At 42.1% G+C, this 23,696-nt stretch overlaps 1 protein-coding gene across 2 annotated transcripts in view; it reads right to left on the bottom strand.

Annotated features, from left to right (window-relative positions):
• Window positions 1–13,507: 13,507 nt before the first annotated feature.
• ACSS2 (acyl-CoA synthetase short chain family member 2) overlaps window positions 13,508–23,696 on the bottom strand; it is an 80,120-nt gene continuing 69,931 nt past the window's right edge. For both annotated transcript variants that reach the window (XM_088480699.1, XM_088480698.1), the window contains 6 exons: window positions 23,027–23,107; window positions 18,284–18,392; window positions 17,347–17,415; window positions 17,009–17,185; window positions 16,793–16,867; window positions 13,508–15,906 (listed from right to left, as the gene is read on the bottom strand). In XM_088480699.1, coding sequence (XP_088336825.1) covers window positions 15,779–15,906; window positions 16,793–16,867; window positions 17,009–17,185; window positions 17,347–17,415; window positions 18,284–18,392; window positions 23,027–23,107 — 639 coding nt within the window. In that variant the 3' untranslated portion in view covers window positions 13,508–15,778. The remainder of the gene's footprint in view (window positions 15,907–16,792; window positions 16,868–17,008; window positions 17,186–17,346; window positions 17,416–18,283; window positions 18,393–23,026; window positions 23,108–23,696) is intronic.

Genomic DNA, 23,696 nt, shown 5'->3' on the forward strand with positions numbered 1-23,696 from the left:
AAAATTGTTTTGATTGCTATCCTCGCAAACCTTAAAGTGTGTAAAGGGGGGGGGGGAGAGAGAGAGAGAGAGTCAGTTGGACCTACACTAAAGCTTCCCAAATTTAGTCATTATTACATGTGAAAATACTTAAAGAAATGGATCCGTCCAGGGGCAAAAATTAATACCCGGAGCTGAGATAGTTGTTGGTACCCCCCCATTCGCTTGTATTCACCACCCTCACCCCAGTCCCCAGCAGCGCTCATGCACCCTTCTCCTAAACCACATTCCTTTCCAACATCCCAGTAGCACCCAGACACACTCCTCCTTCCACATTCACTTCCAACACCACCCAGACACACACTTTCAGCTCCCTCCACATTCACTTCAAAGACCATAGCAATGGGGCGTGGCCTGACTGCCATTGTGTGAGGAAGCACTTAGCCAGTGCTCCCGCTATCCACTGCTATTACAGCGGGCACACGGCAAATTCGGCAGACCTCCTGACGAGTGTACTTAGGAGACCACAGTCACAGTTCGGCTCCAATACGCTGAGGCCTATCACACTAGGCACATCCCCGGCCTTGCCTGTGGTTACACACCCGGTCACGTGACGTGGATCTCTCAAGGCAAAGCTGCTGATGGGGGAGATATCAAGACAGGCAAGTACAGGGAGCGGGTACTTATAAACCTGCCCACTTACTGCCTTGGAAAATTAACCCCACAGGCCTCTTATATAAGCCAGCTACATTGTAAACAGCAGGGGTCAGTGGCCATTTTCCCTTCACAGCCTGCTCAACTCTTGCTATATGGGGAATTCTGAGATGAATTATATGGCATAGAACTACCTCATACCTCCCTCTATTCACTCCTTTGCATGCAAACATTGTAGACACTTAAGTGGTGAGGACCCTATCAGCATCACCTCCTTATAAATAACATCAGTGTGTTGGCTCTGCCTTATACTCAACAGCAGTCTGACAGTCCAGGGCACTGAGTTGAGCAACTATTGGTTCTTAACCATGCCACCCAAACGTCAGAAAACCCCGGCAGCGGTGCTCCAATCAGTTTCTTTAAGCACACTCCACCTGTTGAGTCTGCTAAATGCCAGACTGGGATGAGCACAGGAAATAAGAGACTCGACTCCCCCGCTTCAACACAGAGTTCCTGAACATCTACTCATTCTCCAACCGATGATTCCAGTGATGATGCCCCACTGACAGTAGGCACCATGAAGCGCCTTTTGGCCTCATTCAAAAATTGACATTTCTGCTGAGTTCAAATTAGTACTCCAGACGTGCCAACAATCGGTAGACGACTTGGGTTACTGTACTGATCACCTTGAAAATAAACTTGAAGAGGTGGTTCAATCCCATAATAATCTTATAAACCTTCATGAGGACATACAGGCGGAAGTGGTGGCTCTTCAGAGCAAGGTGGGAGACCTGGAGGATTGGTCAAGGCGCAATAATATCAAGATCCGTGGCATTCCAGAGTCAGTCTCTCAATTGGATCGTATACACCGCTTACCAAAAGCAAAGAATGCCCGGCAGGTGCCCCGCGTGACACTTTGATGCGCCTTCACTACTACTACATCAAGGACTCTATACTCCGTGCAGCTAGATCCTCAGAAGCTACCTCCCAAATACTGGGGGAACTTCAGATTTATGGAGACCTCTCCACATCTACTTTAGCTCTACGTAGATCCTTCCTGCTGATCACGAGGGCCTTACAGAAGGCTAATATCCAATATCGCTGGGGATACCAAACTAAATTGCTAATTAGAAGAAATGGTTCTACTTCAGTAGTTTCTAATCCAGCAAATGGAGTTCAACTCCTCATTCATGGAATCTGGAGGACATTTCTGCAAAAATTCCTGGTAGTCCCCGCGTGGACAGGGAGTGGGCCACTGCGGGAAGTTCCTCTTCATGAAGCACTATGTTCAGATGTGGGCTTGATTGACTGTCTGCAAGTTCCTATTAAGCCCTTACTATAATACCCCATCAAAACCGTCTTTACAGCTAAGAATACCAGTTCTACTGTTTATAAATTTCTTGTGTGAAATTAATTTCACAATTTTCTTCCTACAAAATGTTTAAAGGGTTGATGTTACCTCATTTGAACTACTTTTAGCTTAAATTACACTAAGTCTGCTAGAGCTCATAGCTATTGAATTTTGTTTGCTCACAATAGTTTTCTAATGATAATGCGTATATTTCCATAATTATATAATTATTAGGTATGCTATCCCAGGGCATAGATATTTACCTGGTGGTGAAATCTCTAGATTTTCCTCTTTTTTTTTCTCTTATGTTGAGATACTATCTTGCCTGTCTGGAGTGCAGAACTATAGTTTCTCCCTGGGAAGTGGCAAAATACTGATTATGTTTACTTGGGTTTGGTTATTATATGCTTTCAATTAAATGTGGAATGGAGTATGTTTTTGCTCTATTCTCAATGTCTCCACGTAACCCAATGTGCTACCTTAGGAGGTGGTCCCAAATAGCCCCACTATGGGTCTATTTCTACTCTCTCTTGTTGTATCCACTTTTCTTGATAGTAGTTGTACTACTAACGTTCAACTTTTTTTCTTTTTTTTTTTTAAATATCCCTTCCCCTCACATACAGACTAGGTTGGCTTTCATGACTAAAGCAACTGTTTACCACCAACTATCACCCCCTTTTTATTGATCTACAATGGTTAAAGTAGTATCGATAAATGCAAAGGGTCTAAACTCCCCTAACAAAAGGAAATTAGGGCTACGTTATTTTTCTAATGTTAGTGCTCATATTGTAGCTGTACAAGAGACACATTTTTCTCACTCCGCCCCTACTCAATTTACCAACCACAAGTTCCCACATTGCTACACATCAAATGGCCCCAGTAAGAAAGCAGGAGTGGCTATACTTCTAGCTGCAGCATGCAAATTTACCTTAGACAAACAAGTGATGGATCAGGAAGGTCGCTGCCTCATTCCTATTGGTAAATTAGAAGACACCCAAGTGACTCTAGCCACGGTATACCCCCTAATACGAAACAGGTTAGCTTCACTAGACGTTTTTGTAATGTGTTCTGTGCCCATTGCAAGGGCATGCCTCTCATCTTGGGAAACTTTAATATGGTACTCGACCCCGCCCCCCATGACAATTATCAGGCAGTCTGACGCATTCTATGTGAATATAATCTCTACGACATTTGGAGAGCCAAAAATCCTTCAACAAGAGATTACACTTTTTTCCCAGGTCCACCTCTCATACTCTCGGATCGATTTAGCTTTATCAGACAAATGGACCCTCCAACAGATTAAAGGAGCCTCTATCCTGCCATTGATATGGTCTGATCATTCTGCACTTAGTTTACAATGGCATATCTCTTCGAATAGAACTCCACCCAATCCATGGAGAATGGGTGACTATCTTCTTAGTGACCAGGATGCGAAACAATCCCTCTCTCAATCCCTATCTTTATACCTTGAAACTAATCCAGTAGGGGATACATCTGTGTTCACTGTACGGTGTGCTTTAAAAGCGGTGGTTCGCAAAACAGCTGTCCAGACAGCAGCTCTACTTTGTAAAAGTGCGTTACAGAGACGAAAAGAATTGGAAACACAAATGGCTGACTTAGAATCTAGACATAAATCATCCCCATCTAATAAAAACTTTATGGCTCGCCTTAAAGTCAGGGAGGAATGGAATGTGATGACTCTAAAAGAAATACATAAATCTATATTTAAATTGAAGCAAAATTCTATGTGCAGGAGATAGGGCGGGTAGAATGCTAGCTAGAAAACTCAGAGGGAAAGTGGCTAAAGAGTGGGTTAATACAATTACTAATTTACATGGAATTAAAGTTACAGATCCTATGGAAATTGCTAACGCATTTGCTAAGTACTACTCTCAATTATATAGCTTGGCAGATGATTCAGCAACTCCACAGCCGACTGCGGCTGATGTCGTCAAATTCCTAGAAGATATTCACCTACCCTCTCTGAACACAGAAGCTTTGCAATCTTTTAGTCGTCCTTGGTCAGCAGAGGAGATAGTAGCAGTCATTAACGCTCTCCCATCCAACAAGGCCCCAGGCCCGGATGGTTACATAAATAGATTTTAGAAATGCTTTCAGGATTCCCTAGCCCCTCTCTTGGCCCAGGTTTTTAATGAAGCTTCAGAATCTGGAGCTTTTCCCAAAGAAATGCTAGAAGCCAGGATTGTGGCCTTCCCTAAGCTTGGTAAGAACCCCACCATGTTGGCTAACTACCGCCCAATAGCCTTACTAAATACAGACATTAAAATATATGCCAAACTCATCGCTAATAGACTAAACCCTTTACTCCCCTCCCTAATACATCAGGACCTAGTTGGCTTTGTACAAGGAAGACAATCCCCCGACAATACAAGGAGGGTTATCAATATTATTGATGCCGGTTCTGCTAGAGAAGGCCCTTTCCTTTTGTTATCTTTGGACGCAGAAAAAGCATTTGATAGGCTCCACTGGGGATATTTGCAAGCTACACTAGGCAAATTTGGAATAACTGGCAGAGCCCTGACCTCCATTTCTGCAATGTACGCCAACCCTTCTGCCAGAGTTTTTATTAATGGTCTCCTCTCCCCTACATTTCCAATAACCAATGGCACACGCCAAGGCTGCCCCGTCTCCGCTAGTGTTTGCTTTGGCAATTGAGCCATTGGCGGAAACTATTCTATCCAAACTTTCCATCCAGGGTCCCGAACTTTATGGGGAAATTCGTAAAATATGCCTATTCGCGGACGATGTCCTTCTATTTATTTCTGATCCCACCTCCTCCCTTCCCCATCTGCATCTGCATGGAGTTTTGGAGGAATACTCCAAGGTGTCATACTATAAACTAAACTGCTCTAAAACTGAAGCTCTCCCTATCAATTTTTCCCCAGGACTTTTTCATTCCCTCAGTGATACTTACTCGTACTCATGGCAGGATAGGGGCCTTAAATATCTTGGAATCCAAATTACCCCTAAAATTATGTCTTTGATTCCATGTAATTACCTACCTCTATTGAGTAAAATTTTGCTCATGCTGTCGGACTGGATGCTGCAAGCGGTCTCATGGATGGGACGTATAGCGGCTCTAAAAATGGTAATTCTACCCAAAATACTATACCTATTCAGAACAATCCCCATTCTAGTCCCTAAATATCTTTTAAACAAGTTCTATACCATTTTTTATAAATATGTCTGGAAAGGCAAGAAACATAGGCTAGCCAGATGAACAATGTCTCTCCCAAAGTCTGAAGGTGGGCTATCTTTTCCAGATCTACATTATTACCAATTAGCGAGTCTTCTGTCACAGTTAGGTGAGTGGTCCGTAATGACTAATCCCAAAACGTGGGTATTACTTGAACGGAGCCAGGTCAATCCACTCCCATTACCAGATATACTATTACTGCCACCTACTATTAAGCTACCCCCGACTTACCAATCAGTTGTGGAGCAAGCATCCCCATAAAGCCTGGTTAGAATGTGTCTTTAGCAAAGGATGTGACCCTTCCAACAACTGAACTATCTCTGAAGAGCATAGAACGGTTGATCCGAGATCTATCACTTCAATCGTGGGCAGTCCATGGAATGCTCTCGTTACATGATATTATTATTATCCTTTATTTATATGGCACCACAAGTGTTCCGCAGCGCCTTACATAGTACATAGAACTAATAGGTGAACAAGAAAAAAAGTAACTTACAGTACATTACAGTGCAGGACAAGGACACAACTTATATACATTGCTGAAATAGTGATTAAGGCACTCACAATAAGCTGCCGGGAGTTGGCAGTCACGTGTTAGGTGCCCTTTGGGGAGTAGAGAGTAGAAGAAAATGTAAAGAGAAGCACATGAGGGAAGAGGTCCCTGCTCGTAAGAACTTACATTCTAAGGGGAGGGGCAGACAGACAGGCATGACACAGAAGGGGAAGATAGGAAGGAAAGAGCATGAGTGCTGGAAGGCCTTGATGAAGTAGTGGGTCTTGAGAGCCCGTTTGAAGATTTGTAGAGAGGTGGAGAGTCTGATGGGGAGAGGGAGAGCATTCCAAAGGCAGGGAGCAGCACGGGCAAAATCTCGGATGCGGGAGTGGGAGGAAGTAATCAGTTGGCAAGAGAGGCGGCATGCATTAGTTGAGCGAAGTGGGCGGGCGGGAGTGTGAAGGGAGAGAAGGTCAGAAATGTATGCGGGAGAGGATTTGGTGAGGGCTTTGTAGGCGAATGTAAGAACCTTAAATTGGCATCTGAAGGGGAAGGGGAGCCAGTGTAGGGCTTGAAGGAGAGGGGAAGCAGATGTAGAACGTCTGGAGAGGAAGATGAGCCGAGCAGCAGCATTGAGAACAGATTGTAGTGGAGAGAGGTGAGAGACTGGGAGGCCAGCTAGGAGGTTACAGTAGTCCAATCTGGATATGACCAGTGAGTGGATGAGGGTTTTAGTGGCATCCTGGGTGAGGAAGGGTCTAATCCTGGAGATATTTTTTAGGTGAAAACGGCAGGACTGCGAGAGGTGCTGAATGTGCGGTTTAAAGGAGAGGGAGGAGTCTAGGATAACTCCAAGACAGCGCACTTTGGGGCTAGAGGAAATAGTTGTGCCATCAATAGATAATGAAATTGTGGAAAGTGATGTAGTGGAAGAGGGTGGGAAGATGATCAGCTCAGTCTTAGCCATGTTAAGTTTAAGAAAGCGCTGGGACATCCATGAAGAGACAGCAGAGAGACAGTTGGAGATACGGGTAAGGAGCTCAGGGGTGGAAAGGTAAATTTGAGTATCATCTGCATACAGATGATATTGGAGGTCAAAGGAGTTAATGAGTTCACCTAAAGAGGATGTATATAGGGAGAAAAGGAGAGGTCCAAGAACAGAACCTTGGGGAACTCCTACTGTTAGTGGAAGTGGAGGGGAAGAGGAGTCATGAGAGGACACAGCGAAGGAACGATCAGAGAGGTAGGAGGAAAGCCAGGAGAGGGCAGTGTCACGTAGACCGAGAGAGTAAAGGATTTGCAGGAGGAGAGGGTGGTCGACAGTGTCAAATGCAGCAGAGAGGTCAAGGAGAATGAGCAGAGAGTAGTGGCCCTTGGATTTGGCAGCAAGGAGGTCGTTGCTGACTTTCGTGAGGGCAGTTTCAGTTGAGTGGAGAGATCGGAAGCCAGATTGAAATGAGTCAAGGAGGGAGTGGGAGGAAAGAAAGGTGGTAAGGCGGTTGTAGACAATACGCTCAAGGAGTTTGGAAGCAAAAGGGAGAAGAGAGATGGGTCGATAGTTGGAAAGTATGTTAGGATCAAGGGTAGGTTTTTTAAGAATGGGGGAGACAAGAGCATGTTTGAATGCAGAAGGGACAGTGCCAGATGATAGGGAGAGATTAAGGAGGTGAGCCAGATGGGAACAGGCAGAAGGAGACAGGTGGGAGAGGAGACGGGAAGGGATAGGGTCAAGAGGGGAGGTGGAAGGAGGGGAGAACCGGATGAGGGCCATGACTTCCTCTCCAGAAGCAGGGGAGAAGTATGTCAGAGTTGGTGAGACAGAAGGGGAGGGGTGGTAAGGGCAAGGAGGGGGAGGAGTGCTGAGGGTCTGATGGGATATGATGTCCTCACGTATGGAGTCAATTTTAGATGTAAAGTAGGTGGCAAAGTCGAGGGAAGGTAAGGAGGGGAAGGGCAGAGTAGGGAGTTGAAAGTGGCAAAGAGACGCCGGGGGTTTGAGGACTGGGAGGAGATGAGGTTCTTGAAATATGTTTGTTTGGAGAGAGACAGGGCAGCACTGTAGGAAGAGAGAATAAATTTGAAATGGAGGAAGTCAGCCTTAGAGCGTGACTTTCTCCACTGACGCTCTGCAATTCTTGAACACTTTTGTAGGTATCTGGTGCATTTGGAATGCCAGGGTTGTGGTGTGGATCTGCCAGGGTGAGTAGTTATTGCTGGAGCAACAGAATCAAGAGCAGAAGTAAGGGAGGAATTGTACAGGGAAGTAGCTTGTTCAGGACAGGAGAGAGAAATGATAGGGGAGAGAAGAGAGTCCAGCAGGGAGGAAAAAGCAACAGTCAATAGCCTCAATATTACGCTTAGTAATGGTAGCCTTAGGAGTTAAAGGAGGGGAAGGAGAGAGGGATAGGTTAAAAGAGAGAAGGTGATGGTCAGAGAGGGGGAATGGGCAATTGGAGTAATCAGAAATATCACAACGGTGCGTAAAGACCAGGTCTAGTGAGTGCCCACTCACATGGGAGGGTGAGGAGGTCCATTGGGTGAGACCAAATGAAGAGGTGAGGGTAAGGAGTTTAGCTGCAGAGGATTCTGTGGGAATGTCAATAGGAATATTAAAATCACCTAGGATAATGGAGGGAAGATCTGAGGAGAGAAAGTGAGGGAGCCAGGAAGCGAAGTTGTCAAGGAATTTGGAGGGAGAGCCAGGGGGACGGTAAATGACAGCTACTCTGAGGTTTACTGGTTGGAAGAGGCGTATAGCATGAACCTCAAATGTGGGGAATGTAAGGGATGGTTCAGAGGGTATTAGCTGGTAGGAGTAACTGGTGGATAGAAGGACCCCAATACCACCACCATGGCGACCCCCAGGCCGGGGGGTGTGGGAGAAGGCGAGGCCCCCAGTGGATAGAGCAGCAGGAGAAGTGGTGTCAGAGGGTGAGATCCAAGTTTCAGTGATGGCTAGGAGATTCAGAGAGTTGGAGATAAAAAGGTCATGGGTGGGGACCAGTTTATTACAGACTGACCTGGCATTCCAGAGGGCACAGGATAGAGAGATAGAATTTGTGGGGGAGATGTGAATAAGATTATCCGGGTTGCTGTAACGTGGAGGTAAGCTTAATTTGGGGGACCGATATGAAGTGAGTTTAGTGAGGGTGCGGGCACCTGAGCTAGAAAGGAAACCTATAGGAGGTGGGCAGGGAGGGAGATGTGGATGGCAGTGGGGTGAAGTGACAGGGAGAGGAGTGTAGGAGGAGGGTTTGGTGGTGGGGTAGTAGGACAGAGGGGGGGTAGAACAGGAAGAAAGTGGAGTAATGGGTGAGGAGTGAAGAGTAGGCAGACAGAGGAGGGGAGGAGGAGGTGGAAGAGATAAGGGGGAAAGGATAAAGGTGGAAGCAGGGGGCAGAATAGAGGATTAGGTAGAGACTGAGTGAAGGAGGGAGTTGACGAAAACCTTGTCATGGTGTTTATAAGTAAAAAAGAGGAATGAAATTTGGAAATGTAAATGAGATATGAGTGCAAGAGATTTGTCGGAATGCAAGTGAAAAAAACAGTGATGTATCAAAAAACAGTGTATCAATATGTACGCAGATTAACAAGACTGTTATAGGGAGTATTAAAAGTGGGGTTCTAATGTGTGCAGATTTGGAAAAATATTGCAGATTGTAAGTAGCTAGAGGATGTGAGGCTAGGCAAGAGAGCTGAGATAAAGGACAGTGTTTCAAAGTAGACAGATGTAAACTGACATGGGAAAAAGTACGATAAGCATTGAATTGTAAGCGAGAATCAGAAGGCCAGCATTATTAATAGCAATAGAAGTGTTCTTGCCGTTATTGTACAGGGAGTGCAGTTATAGTCTGAGTCTTTCGATTGTTGAGGTTTGTTGATTGATGGACCTTTTCTCCTTCTGTTTCTCCTCGGTTTAGCACAGGTCTAACGCTAGTTATGCACTTAAAACACTGCACTTAGAAAAGCTGCACCCAGCCAAGGCTATACCAGCCAAACTACTGACACTTAAACAGGGATGCAAGCAAGTGTGGACACTAATTAATGAAAACCCCCAATTGGCCAGCCAGAGAAAGCTAGCAATAAAAATGGCTTAAGTCAACAATGACCACATACCATACATCTAAGGCTACAAATAAATCAAGCATTCAGTTTAGTCAATAGACTGAGAATCCTTAATACAATTTAACTATTTCAAATCGTAAGGCATTAGAAACTATAGCATAAGGATTCAGTAAAGAATAAGCTAGTTACCTATGATTATAATTAATAAAGGAGGCACAGGAGGTGAAATACTTTGCAGTCACAGTCAACTTCAGTTACCTGTAGATAGGAAGAGATATGATAGGAGTCTTTGGCCTCTTATACTCAACTTCAATCACAATATTCTATTACATATAGAGACTTCTACAAATACCTCCAAGTGCGACACTGGACCATTTGCAATATACAGAGCTCTAACAGGGTCTTGCCGCTCCCTAAGTATTTACGTGAGAAACTTTTTAAAACAGGGAGTAAAGGTAATATTACTTGGTGGTATTCTCTACTAGTACAGCCTCAGACTCCAATTATATTCCCCTAGTTGAAAAAATTATCTCTCCTGCTCCATCTCCATGATTCAATGGCATAAAATATTTCAAATTTGTTTCCAATTATCTAAATGTATTTCCCATAGTGAACATTTTTATAAACTTCTTCACAGAATATATTTAACCCCAGCTTTTATGCATGAAATCCAGCCATCTACATCTAATCTATGTTGGCGTGAATGTGGTCACGTGGGAACTTTACTACACGTTTTTTGGTCACCTGCTGATGAGCTGAGCCTGAAGCACATAAAGAGATTAGTGCCTCCATACCTGGGGTTGGTGTGGGTGGAGCCACAAGTGCCGCTCCGTCCACACCATGCCCCGTTAGGAGGCACTGATCTCTTTATCGGCGGGATGCATCAGAAGGGAGAAATGCGGCTTCGTTGTGGTGGGTAACGCTATCTAAACCAAAGGAAGCAGCTGTTTCTGTGGGATTTCTGGGTTCACAAGCCCTCTGCAGCAAGACGGGCAGGCTTCCCACCCTGTGGGAATCAAGGACACATATTTGCATGTTCCATCAGTGCCTTTATAGATTTGCCATTCATTCCCATCACTTTGTTTTAGACCCTGTCCTTCTCCCTGGCCACATTGAGGATGTTTACAATAAACATGGTAGTGATGACAATTACCCAGCTTCAGATGGGATAGTCATCCTGAACCTGGAAGATCTGCTGATCAAGGCACACTCATTGGCTTTGTTGTGGGCTCATTTGCAGGAGACAGCCCAGACATTGAGAATAGATACATGAGATTCCAATTTCAAGTAATATAACTTGACCCCTTCCCAGGGGATGATCTTGCTGGACTACAATTATCAGCAGAGGGTGTTCTTACCAAAGAACAAAACAGGTGCCTGTTCTCCTTTGCATGAAAATCCTTGGAAAGATGGAGTTCACCTCTGGGTGGGGCAATTTGCACAGTTACCTTATTAGAATATTCTAGATCAGGGGTATTCAACATGCAGCTTTTGTGGAACTATACAGCCTATCATGCCCTTCCACTGATTTGCTATTAGGGCATGCTAAAACTGTGGTAGAGCATGCTGGGATGTGCAGTTCCACAACAACTGGAGGCCCGCTGTTCTAGATCAATATGATTTAGAAATAGTACAAGTGTTATCAGCATCTGACCACCCAATTCTTCATACTGTTTCCAAGGGTGCGTCTATCATTCCACTAGTGGCTGAGGGGTAACAACCACAACAGGGTCACTCGCTCTTCTTCTGGGACTGGACAGTAGGGTCAACAGACGCCAACATTTGAGGCTAGGGCTGGCTCTCATCAGTCCCAGTTACAGGGTCTTTGGACTCCAGAGTTGTCTAAGCTCCTGATAAACATGCCAGAGCGCACAATAGTTGGGGGGAAAATGTAATAGATTAAATACACGTGTGTTCAAAGATACCAGTTTTTAGTGTAAGGTGCAGAGCTACAACTTTGGAACATACCATTCCTTATGGACATATGGTATGTCACCATTGCTCCCAGTAGAATGAATGAGAAAATGGGTAAAGCCTATGGGGGATACGGAACAACCCTCTTTTACACTTACTCTTGTTTGGTTGTGTTTTTTTTTTTATTGGGGGGGGGGGGGGGTTTTCAATACTTACCTTGTTATTGTTAGGATTGTTGTTTTCATTAGCAAATGCTGATTTCTGCTTTTCACTGTGCTCCTAGTTCTATCCTTAGGTGCTTTGTTAGGAAGTACTGAAGTTCACAGGAAGCAATACAGATATGCTAGCCATGGCTACATCCTTGCCTGTAGCGCGAGACTGACTCCCGCAATCGGAGACGCGCATTTGCGTCTCCATGTGAATGAATGGGAAACGCGCATTTGCGTCTCCATAGGACTGAATGTAGATGCACTCCCGCGATCGGGGACCCGCCATACGTGCACGTTTGTGGCGCAATCAGCCACAATGAGCTTGGGTGCATCTGTAGGTGGTAGAAAAAAAAAAAAATCTTTGGATTTGTTAATGCTTTCTGTAATGTACAGTTTTATATTCTGGTGATCATCAGATAAACACTACTAAGGGTGGTACAACATTTGAAAGAAGGGAATCCCTTTTTCAAACAATGGTACTCCTAAGTGCGAAGGTACCCTCTTAATACCTCCTCCCATCCCTTCTAGTATTTCTGCAGTGCTGGACACCTAAAAGTTTATTAAAGACATGATAGAAGATATGCTCTCCTGTTCCTGGAGTTCTTAATGATTTCTGTAGTGTTACTTCCTGATGCTCACACTGTTCGCTAGCCAGGACTACCACATTCAAATGAGTGTGCCCCTCAGACTCTGGTGTGTCATGATGGGGAGATAAGACATTTTTAGCTCCCACTCCCATCCCTCCAGAATTGTACAGCGCTCCAGTTTCTCCCCTTTGAACTTATTCAGTGCTAAGGATGAGTCCCAATGCCAGCCATGTCTCCATCATTATAAGAAGATGTGTAGCATACAAGAATATAATATTGTTCATTTCAATAATGCATTAACAAGTTAGTGAAATTAACAAATAGGGCACTCATGATCATTTTACAGATAAATATGAGTAGAATACAAAAGTGTAAATTTTATTATTTTGGTCTAATTTAGTCTTTGTAACCTTACAAATACTCCTAAATATCCTGCCACAAATAAAAAAAGAAAAGTATAAAATTCACTGAGACACACGAACATAAAAAGAAGTTTAACAGCATATAACAACAATGTTAACAGGTCCAGTACCAAAACTACAAAATATACCTGGTTATTAAGTGGTTAGACTAAAGGGGCCTATCCATTGGCAGATAAATTGAATTGATCGACTGAACAATATATCGTTCAGTCGATCAATTCTTCTGCTATGGATAGGCCCTGAACGATGACAGATGTGCAGTCCCGCGGCCGATAAAGTGAATCTTTCATCTCTCCAACATGTTGGTCAATTATCGCATATCGCTGCCAGATATTTCTAATATCTGGCAGTTTATATGCGGTAAACGAGGAACGACGAAAGATATTAGCAGCAGCTACAGAGCGCTGCAGAGAAAAAAATCCACTCCCTGAATGATGTCATGCGATATTGTTCATCTTTTGCCAAAATCTGTCATGTACATGACAGATATCTTTTGTCTTTCAGAAAAATATCTGCTAATGGATAGGCCCCTTAAAACTAAACATTTTTAGGAAGTCAGTTGCATTAATAATCAGGACAGATCAAAGCATGACTGAACATACAACATGGGTATTCATACAATTAACATTTTATTCTGCTTTATTAAAATATTACTATTTGCATTGGTTGGTTACAAAATCAAATTAATCATGACAATAGAATTACACATAGGAAAATGGAAAACATTTCTGTTAAATGGCATAGACAGTTGAAGTGATAAGCTGATAGAGCTTGCCCTGATACCGATCCCTGGGAAGTGTACGCTGAGCTGGTTAATAATATTAAGCAGCTGGATGCGTCTCCTACAGGCGGTGTAACCCTGAAAACTATCAGGAAGCCAAAAACTCTCAGATTACAGCTTCCTCTTAGCCTGTGACACCACCAGCAAACCATCAATCAATATTAACTAACTCATCCCCTAGCTCTCAGGATGCACACCATCATAGTGCATGGTATGAAGTATAGGACATGATGTAAAAATAAAAAAGCTCTGCACAATTGGTATTTACATAAATGTAATGTTATTTACATTCATACCTTAATGAAGCCCTCACAAGTATCACTCCTATTTTTGTTAAATTGAAGATATAATGCCATCCACTACTAGACCATACAAAAATAACTTTGCCTTAATAGACTCTGCATTTAAACATTTCTTTCTTTCTAAAAATAATAATGCAACCATAATCACAAATCAATAGATGTACAGTACATACGGTTAAAAATGTACCAGTCAACACCTGGTTAAAATTCCATGTAGCTTTCCACAATGATATGGGGCCTGATTCAGAGTTGGACGCAAACCCAATGGTACAACTCAGGTGGCAGATATTCACACAAGTGATCCAGTGGTCGTGTCCTCGGACGCAGCAGCGGATCACAGAAGCCAGCAGGAGGCGTCTATATGCAAGAGACACCTCTTGAGGTATTCGCATATTTTAGCATCGCTGCTGTGTCCAAAGATGCAGCAATAATGCTAAAGCGTACAGCTCTGAATCAGGTCCATGGCTGCTAAACTATACGCTACTTTAAATACCCTCCTTTTCGACCAGGAGAGGAGGAAATGCCCACTTCCATATTTCTTCAATTTGTATCTTTCAGATGGGATAAATGATACAAAGAAATTATTGGTTAGGATAAAAAATGTTTTGTGATGATTTATAACGTTCAGAAAATACATACATAAACGTTTACTTGAACAAACTTGAACCCATCACTATCCTTTTAACCTTCACTATATTACAAGGTTCTGCAACAGGGGTCACATCCACAAAAACGTTTCATAAAATAAACTTGTGCGGTGTCATATTGTATACAAAGCTGCTATTTGCTTTGCAGAACATAGAATGGAGAATTGACGAGAACGGCTCTTGCTACAAAAATGACCACTGATATATACCCATGAGCATGGCTGTCCAACAACTTTCTTTTTGTTAGCATTATTCTGACCTTGTGCGCATATTTGTAACATATATGTGGCCTTCATTTTGAAAGAAAAGGGGAAATATATAAAGAGGAACAAATGAAGAGACGTTGGAGACATAATTTTTTTTTACCACATTCACGTTCTAGCAGTTACGTTTGAACGGGCAATGGCGTTTTTCATAGGGATCTTTGATTCTTCCATATTTGTCAAGTAGTTTGAACATGGTACACACTTTAATTATCTGTCTATGGGGTCAATTTAATTAGCCGCGATGTACTTGCGAGTGAGAGTCATTGTGGCAACAGTCGCACTTTTCGGCAGCCCAAACTCGCTCAAAATTGCTCACAGACCCTTAGGGCTGCAAGCAAAATTGAGAGAATTCGGGCTGAGAGAGGGGTGCGAGATGAGGTGCCGTTGCCGGGATTGTAACGCCGTGGCAACGGCAACTTACAGCCTTTGTGGCTAATTGGATTGACCCCCATGAATAACCCCTAAATAAAGCCTGTAACTTCATATAGATTTCATCATAATAATTAGCGGTGAAAGCACTGGGTATTAGTTAAAATGACAATGTTTTTTGTTTGTGTCCATGATTTTTGCTCATTTTGTTTAATTATACAGTTTTTCTCTGTGCATCGTTGAATGACAAGTTATCCTGATTAAGTACTTTGCCAGTTTTCCTAGTCCAGCACCACAATCTCATGCTGTAGATTAGGTCACAGAAACCACAACACTGTTTACTCAGTGTAATAAAAGTCACAACAAAGACACAATCCACACAATATATATATATACAGTAACCCTTATTATCACCAGCAAAGGATTATATGGCTGCATAATCTGGCTTTGTTTCTATCCCTTGGATTCACAGTGAACATTAGATTCCTGTTCGTCAGACGTCTGCGGTTTCAGATTTATGTGCTAGAGAACAGTCTGACACCGGTTATCAAATAGCTGATGTATGACTGTCGTATCTGCAAGTGTTGAAATGTCTCCTAGTTCTCTATCGTTTTTGGCAATTTTTCTTAATACTCGTCTCATGATTTTACCTGTAGAGATGGTGAAAAAAAAGAATATAAAAGTGTATTATCACTAATTAATCAACCAGAATCCAAAGAAACATATTAGTATAGGAAGCCACTTTAAGTGCCACCACCATTTTCCAAATGTTCAGTCATATTTTTGTACACGGCATTTGTTACTATTAGCAGAATAAAGGGGAGTTGTAACAAACCTTTGAGAGAGATAAAATGGAGAAGTTGCCCATGGCAACCAATCAGCTTGTAACCATCATTTATCAAGCACAGTCTATAAAATGACAGAAGCTGATTGGTTGTTATGGGGAACTTCACCACTTTGGAGTCTATGTGCTAAGCCTTGGAGATAAAGTGGATGGAGATAAAGTACCAACCAATCAGCTCCTGTCATTTTTCAGACTGTTTGAAAAATGACAGGAGCTGACTGTTTGGTAATTTATCTCCATCAAACTTCTCTCTCTTCAAGGCTTCGTACATCGACATCTCTCTCAACTGTTTGCTACATCTCCCCCACAAACTGGTCACACAATTGTACTGTTGAAACACTGTTCAATTTAGTCACTCATTTTGGCAGCCAAATTGGGAAAATCCAAGTATTGGGACAAGTGATCGGATTACTTCGGGCTGACATTAGAGCAGTCAGGGCGGGCAAAATATAACTATGCGCAGACAAACCGTGATCAACTTCTGACTGTCCCTATCAGCATCCACAATAATAATGTGATCCATTGCCACAGGATAATGAATATTGGTCAACATTCACTGCTACATCTTCACCAGGGATAATCGCAGTATGTACGGCCAACATCTGTAGCACCTTCAGAGAAGCTAAAGTCCTTCCACAATAATATTGTTAGATTTAATATTTACAATAGTCATAAATAATAGCAATTGTTACCTGAGCGTGTCTTTGGCAAGCCTGGGGCATTCTGGATATAATCTGGAGTGGCAATTGGTCCAATTTTTTCTCTAACTGTAAACATATGGTTGAATAATTAGTTTACATAGAGTGGAAATGGAGATATAAAATATACTGCAGAAAAAGACCTATCATACCGATATGCATTAATATATAATACAATAACAAAGGCAGCAAGCATCCAATGAGTGTTACCTAGTTTCTTCAGTTGATCGGTCAGTGTTTTGGTGAACTCATGTCCATCCCGCAGTGTGACAAAGCAATACAGACATTCCCCTTTCACTGGGTGCGGATGGCTGACTGCAGCAGCCTCTGCTACAGAAGAGTGTTCAACAAGTGCTGACTCAACTTCTGCTGTGCTCAGCAAGTGGCCTAGAGGTTGCGTGAAGGAGAGCAGAGTCACTGAGGAGTAGCACACATTAATAAACAGCACAGACCTGAGCAGTCATCAAGTCATTAATTGTAGTACATAAAAGTTTTCATATTTTCATCTGAAAAGGGAAACGGATACTCATAACAGAACGGTAACTTACCTGAAACATTTAGCATGTCATCAATTCGACCAGTAATCCAGTAGTATCCATCTTTGTCTCTTTTACAGCCTGAAAATAAGATAATTGGAGAAACATGAAGCTACTAACGTAACTTCCACACAGGTAACAGATCTCACTTGTATGTTCATGGTTCACCCCTTATAAAATAGAAGAGAGGATAAAAGGCTTCAAGGTGGGTTATTCACCACTCACTACATTATTTTGGAGGCAAAAGCAAATATAATGTTGCAGTGGACAGACTCATATGTAATAAGTAATAACAAACACATTAATTCATATAACTAGCGTGCTAGGAAATAAACAAACTGCCCACTATTACAGCGCCTACACAAAGAGAATTTCAGAACCAAAAACTAATAAAATAAATCACTGTATTTCTATTCTAATGTTGAAGCCATTATACATCAAAACTCTTTTCAATTTATTTAGGGGTCAAGCTCCTATAACAGCATGGACAAGTGTACTGTTCATCTACAATCAAATTAGGCCCAGATTATTATCTGTGCTGTGAATATAGAAGTCATAATGTTGGTAGAGCATGATGAAGGATTGTAGTTTGCATGCATGATGTATCTTTGGTATAAATCACAATGTCATAAACAATAAGTCCAGTTAGATTTTTTTTGGTACATTTTGTTACTTATTAACTCATCACCCAGCTTTCTATGGGAGAATGTACAATTGAATGACTGAGGGCAGAACAGTTGGTAAAGAAGAACTCCATTACATATCTTCCACCATAACCTGCTCAGGAAGTTAAAGGCCCTAACATGTCAAGTCACCATTCTTAGCAAAAGTGTTTTTATGTATTGTATATAGCCATTGGAACTCAATGTAAATTATAGAAAAACAACGTAAGGGCTAATCATACAAATAAATGCCTTGGATGGGTGTGTGGAACAGGAATATAACTTACCATCTCCTGTCACATAATATCCAGGGAACTTCTTAAAGTAGGTGGTCTCAAACCTTTCATGGTTCCCATATACTGTGCGCATGAGTGCAGGCCAGGGTTGTTTAAATACCTTTAAAAGACACAAGTGTAATTTTAGACAATAAAAATAACCAATGTTTCCTTGACCATGACAAAATTAAACCTTATCCAGATGCTCCAGTGGTAAAGTCACTTGTGATATTTTGTACATGAGGAATCTTTGTACTGTTCATCAAGAATAGCTTTACAGAATATATTCTAACATCCTTTTGGGGGTCACTAGATACAATGGCTTTGAAATGAAACAAACAAGATGTGATTTAACTGCAGACTTTCAGATTTAATTTGAGGGTAATTACATCCAAATCAGGTGAACGGTGTAGGAATTACAATGGTTTCTATATGTGCCTCCCACTTTTTAAGGGGCCAAAAGTAATGGGACAAACTAAACAATCCTAAATCTAACTTTCACTTTTTAATATTTTGTTGCAAATCCTTTGCAGACAATTACAGCCTGAAGTCTGGAATGCATAGACATCACCAGATGCTGGGTTTCATCCCTGTTGATGCTCTGCCAGGCCTCTACTGCAAATGTCTTCAGTTCCTGCTTGTTCTTGGGGCATTTTCCCTTTAGTTTTGTCTTCATCAAGTGAAATGCATGCTCAATCGGATTCAGGTCAGGTGATTGACTTGGCCATTGCATAACATTCCACTTTTTAGCCTTACAAAACTCTTTGGTTGCTTTTGCAGTATGCTTCGGGTCATTGTCCATCTGCACTGTGAAGCGCTGTCCAATGAGTTCTGAAGCATTTGACTGAATATGAGCATATAATATTGCCCGAAACACTTCAGAATTCATTCTGCTGCTTTTGTCAGCAGTCACATCATCAATAAATACAAGGGAACCAGTTCCATTGGCAGCCATACATGCCCACGCCATAACACTACCACCACCATGCTTCACTGATGAGGTGGTATGTTTTGGATCATGAGCAGTTCCTTTCCTTCTCTTCTCTTCCCATCACTCTGGTGCAAGTTGATCTTTGTCTCATCTGTCAATAGGATGTTGTTCCATAACTGTAAAGGCTTTTTTAGATGTTGTTTGGCAAACTCTAATCTGGTCTTCCTGTTTTTGTGGCTCACCAATGGTTTGCATCTTGTGGTGAACCCTCTATATTCACTCTTGTGAAGTCTTCTCTTGATTGTTGCCTTTAACACATATACATCTACCTCCTGGAGAGTGTTCTTGATTTGGCCAACTGTTGTGAAGGGGTTTTTCTTCACCAGGGAAATAATTCTTCTGTCATCCACCACAGTTGTTTTCCGTGGTCTTCCGGGTCTTTTGGTGTTGCTGAGCTCTCCGGTGCGTTCTTTCTTTTTAAGAATGTTCCAAACAGTTGATTTGGCCACACCTAATGTTTTTGCTATCTCTCTGATGGGTTTGTTTTGATTTTTCAGCCTAATGATGGCTTGCTTCACTGATAGTGACAGCTCTTTGGATCTCATATTGAGAGTTGACAGCAACTGATTCCAAATGATTCCACACCTAGAATCAACTCCAGACCTTTTACCTGCTTAATTGATAATGAAATAATGAGGGAATAGCCAACACCTGTCCATGAAATAGCTTTTGAGTTGATAGTCCCATTACTTTTGGCCCCTTAAAAAGTGGGAGGTACATATTGAAACTGTTGTAATTCCTACACCGTTCACCCGATTTGGATGTAATTACCCTCAAATTAAATCTGAAAGTCTGCAGTTAAAGCACATCTTGTTTGTTTAATTTAAAAACCATTGTGGTGGTGAATAGAGGCCTAAATCTGAAAATTCTGTCAATGTCCCAATATTTATGGACCTGACTGTATATATATATATATATATATATATATAGACATTATTCACGGGCTGGTGCAGGCCACGCCCCTCCGTGTGATGTGTCACAGGGGCGGGGCCACAATCGCAGGTGATTACAGCAATGCCCGGAGTATTCTCAGGATGCTCTGGGGAGCCGTAAGCAGCAGTGTGACCGTCTGAAGCATCCTAAAGACGTTCCAGGCGGCACTGCTGCATAGATTCTGGCTGCAGGGTGCCATTTTAGGCACCCTGCTGGCCAGATGAGGCTAGCAGAAAAAAGCTCAGAGGGCCAGACCAAATGATTCTGGGGCCTAATCATTCCCCATCCCTGTTTTAGAGGAAACAACTTTAAACTAAAGTGCAGACCTTCTTACAGTGAGTAATGTGTATGCAGTCTTCATTCACCTCCCCCTATAGCTCTGTGGATTCTCAACCTGTTACTGAATGCCTTACAGCAACTTCCTTCTGAACCAATGGACCTGGTGTTGAACTTTCTTACCTGGAAGACTGCCGTCCTGTTGACTGCATGCAAAGTTTGCTAAAAAAAAACGTCGGTAAGATCCGCTTTTGGACTTTTGTGCAATTCAGAATCAGGCCCTGGGTGTCCATAGAGGAACCAGCAAGGAGAAGCGGGCGGGTATGTTAATATGGAGCGGAAGGAAAGAGATGATCAGTTATGGCGCTTTATTTACAGTATATGTTGACACAAAAGGGTGATTGGCCTCATAATATTCTGTCCAACCTGGCCAGGTACCACAGAACTCTGAGATAGACTGAATAAGGTTGTGATTTCTTGCCAGTATTGTACCATTTCTGGGAAAATCTACCAAATATGGGACAGGGTGCCATCATGAACACAGACAGAAAGATTGCTTGAAACATACTGTAGTTGAGGCCAGGTATCACCAATACAGGAGTTTGTTTGTGTTTTCATTGCTGTGGGCTCAAACAGAACTCATGGCTTAATTTTCTCAGGGTCCAAAACATCTCCCATATGATATCCGCCTCCCACCTCAATTCACGAGGAAGAAAGAGGAACTCATTCCTGGGGCTTTGGGCATTCAGAAAAATACTGCAAGGGTGCAAAATCTGGTAAAAGTGTTTTGTTACACCTGGTCCATTCCCTGAATGCAAACATGGAATCTATATTGGTATAACTCTACCATCTACTCCACACACAAATAAGCAATTACCGATAGAGCAAATGGGTATGTACACAAACAAAATATATACAGCCCATACATTGTAACCTATTAGACAACACTTTACACATATTTAATCAGTCCCGGCCCAAGTGTAGAGTACAGTCTAAGTTGAGGGGACTCATGTAAATATGTCAAGCACATAACAACTCCACACATATAGTGTCCGGGATGTAATACGAGGTAGCAATGCTATCTAGTGTACTGCCATAATGGTATTAGCTATTTGAGCTATATGGTAATTAGTAACATGCCCAATACCAGTGTAAAACCATCCCACCCCTTTTAGGGTAAGCCACAGACATTTCTACAATAACAAACTGTGCATACAATGTTGAGCATATGTTTTTAATGCAGCAATTTGAAATATAGCATAGTACTAACATCGATGTATACACAAAAAAATGCATATAAGAATAGTTGGGGCACAATCCAACATACACATATACAAAATCAATACATATGTACGAGGACCTCTGTGCTTTTAACTATGCAGTTTAGATTCCACCATATGATCAGTGAACAAATATGCAGCTAAATGCCATATGGAGCACTTGTGTATTAAAGGTACACCAATCATCATCTGGAGTATAGCTAGTGGCAACCTATACACTGAGCTGGGGCACATCTGGTGACAGCCAATACACTGAGCTGGGGCCCATCTGGTGGCAGCCAATACACTGAGCTAGGGCACATCTGGTGACAGCCAATACACTGAGCTAGGGCACATCTGGTGACAGCCAATACACTGAGCTAGGGCACATCTGGTGGCAGCCAATACACTGAGCTAGGGCACATCTGGTGGCAGCCAATACACTGAGCTGAGGCACATCTGGTGACAGCCAATACACTGAGCTAGGGCACATCTGGTGACAGCCAATACACTGAGTTTTGGGCACATCTAGTGGCAGCCAATACACTGAGCTAGGGCACATCTGGTGTCAGCCAATACACTGAGCTGGGGCACATTTGATGGTAACTTGTAACAAAGTGGAGACATAGAAGTCTTCCTCTTTTCTCTATGTTTAAACTCCTATGGCTGATCGTAGTTACATGCAATCCATGGAACTGAGCCCATAATAAAACAGGTGGATAGCTTCTCCAGAATTGGGACTATTTAACAAAAATTAAGTGATTACACAATGTAGTTGCTTGGTGCATTATTTACCAGCAGCCTTTTTTGGGCACCTTAATGACCAAGCTCCTATTAGTTATTTGTAAATTAAATTACATCCAATTATTCACAATAATTGTAAACATGTTTGCAGCATAGCAAGTATATGAATAAATAGCTATAATAGAAGACTGCCTCTTGGTTTTGTCTGTTATCCATGCCCTGACACTGCACAATTAACCCGTGCCCATTCACCAAGGTAAGGACCTGCTCTGGCCACACAATACACCTTTCCTCTCCATCAGAGTAAACCCATCGATCCATCACAACCAAGATCTCTCCTTGGCATGTCTGATCTATGTGTATGGCATGCCTGATATATGTGTATAATAGAGGCAGGAAAGGGGACCAGGCAAGCAAATAGTTAAGAGACTCATGATGCATGGGAGCAGTAGGCAGTGTATAAGCAGAACATATTAACGTGCATACACCACCATATACACATTAGATAGATACATAAGACAGCATCATTTGGGTCATACAATTTTTACTCACCAGATAGCCTTCAGCTTCTCCCTCAAGCTCCTCTCCAGATTCGTTTAAGATTGCAGGAACTACTCCAAAAAATGGAAAAGTCTTAAAAATAAAGAAAAATTGCAAAAATTGGATAGGTATAAAGGGTCTAAATATGGAAAATGACAATATTGAACTCATCATGTCCTGTTTTCATTGCCATTTAGTAGATCTCTATTGTAACTATAAATGTTCCTCATAGAATACAAACTTGCAATATAATATTTTTATCTGCATATACCCTTAATCAGAAACCAACATCTTGTTAAATAATTTATTAAAGGGCTCTAATAAAAAAAAAAAAAGTGATAAAAAAAAATTACTACTTGGGGTTACATAGTGCTCTTACATTAACAGCAGAAAGCCTGCAGCCCAAGACAGTCATGTGACTGGTTGTGGGTCATATGACCAGTGGCCACAATTTTCCTACTGCACATTCTGATAAGCAAGTCACATTCACTTTATGCCTCTCCATTAATAGTCAATTTAAGTTATAAATGAATGCTTGCTCCGGAAGTTTATGGTCTAGAAGTCTTTGGTTACAACTTCAATAGTCCCAATAACTGGTTCAAGTATAACATTCTCTCCAAGGATTACAATGTCCCTAAACTTACTTAATACACAATTGTGAATTGAGAGCTTTAAATATTTG

This window comes from Taudactylus pleione, unplaced genomic scaffold (genome assembly GCF_031769625.1).
Source record: "Taudactylus pleione unplaced genomic scaffold, aTauple2 ptg000256l, whole genome shotgun sequence".
NCBI lineage: Eukaryota > Metazoa > Chordata > Amphibia > Anura > Myobatrachidae > Taudactylus > Taudactylus pleione.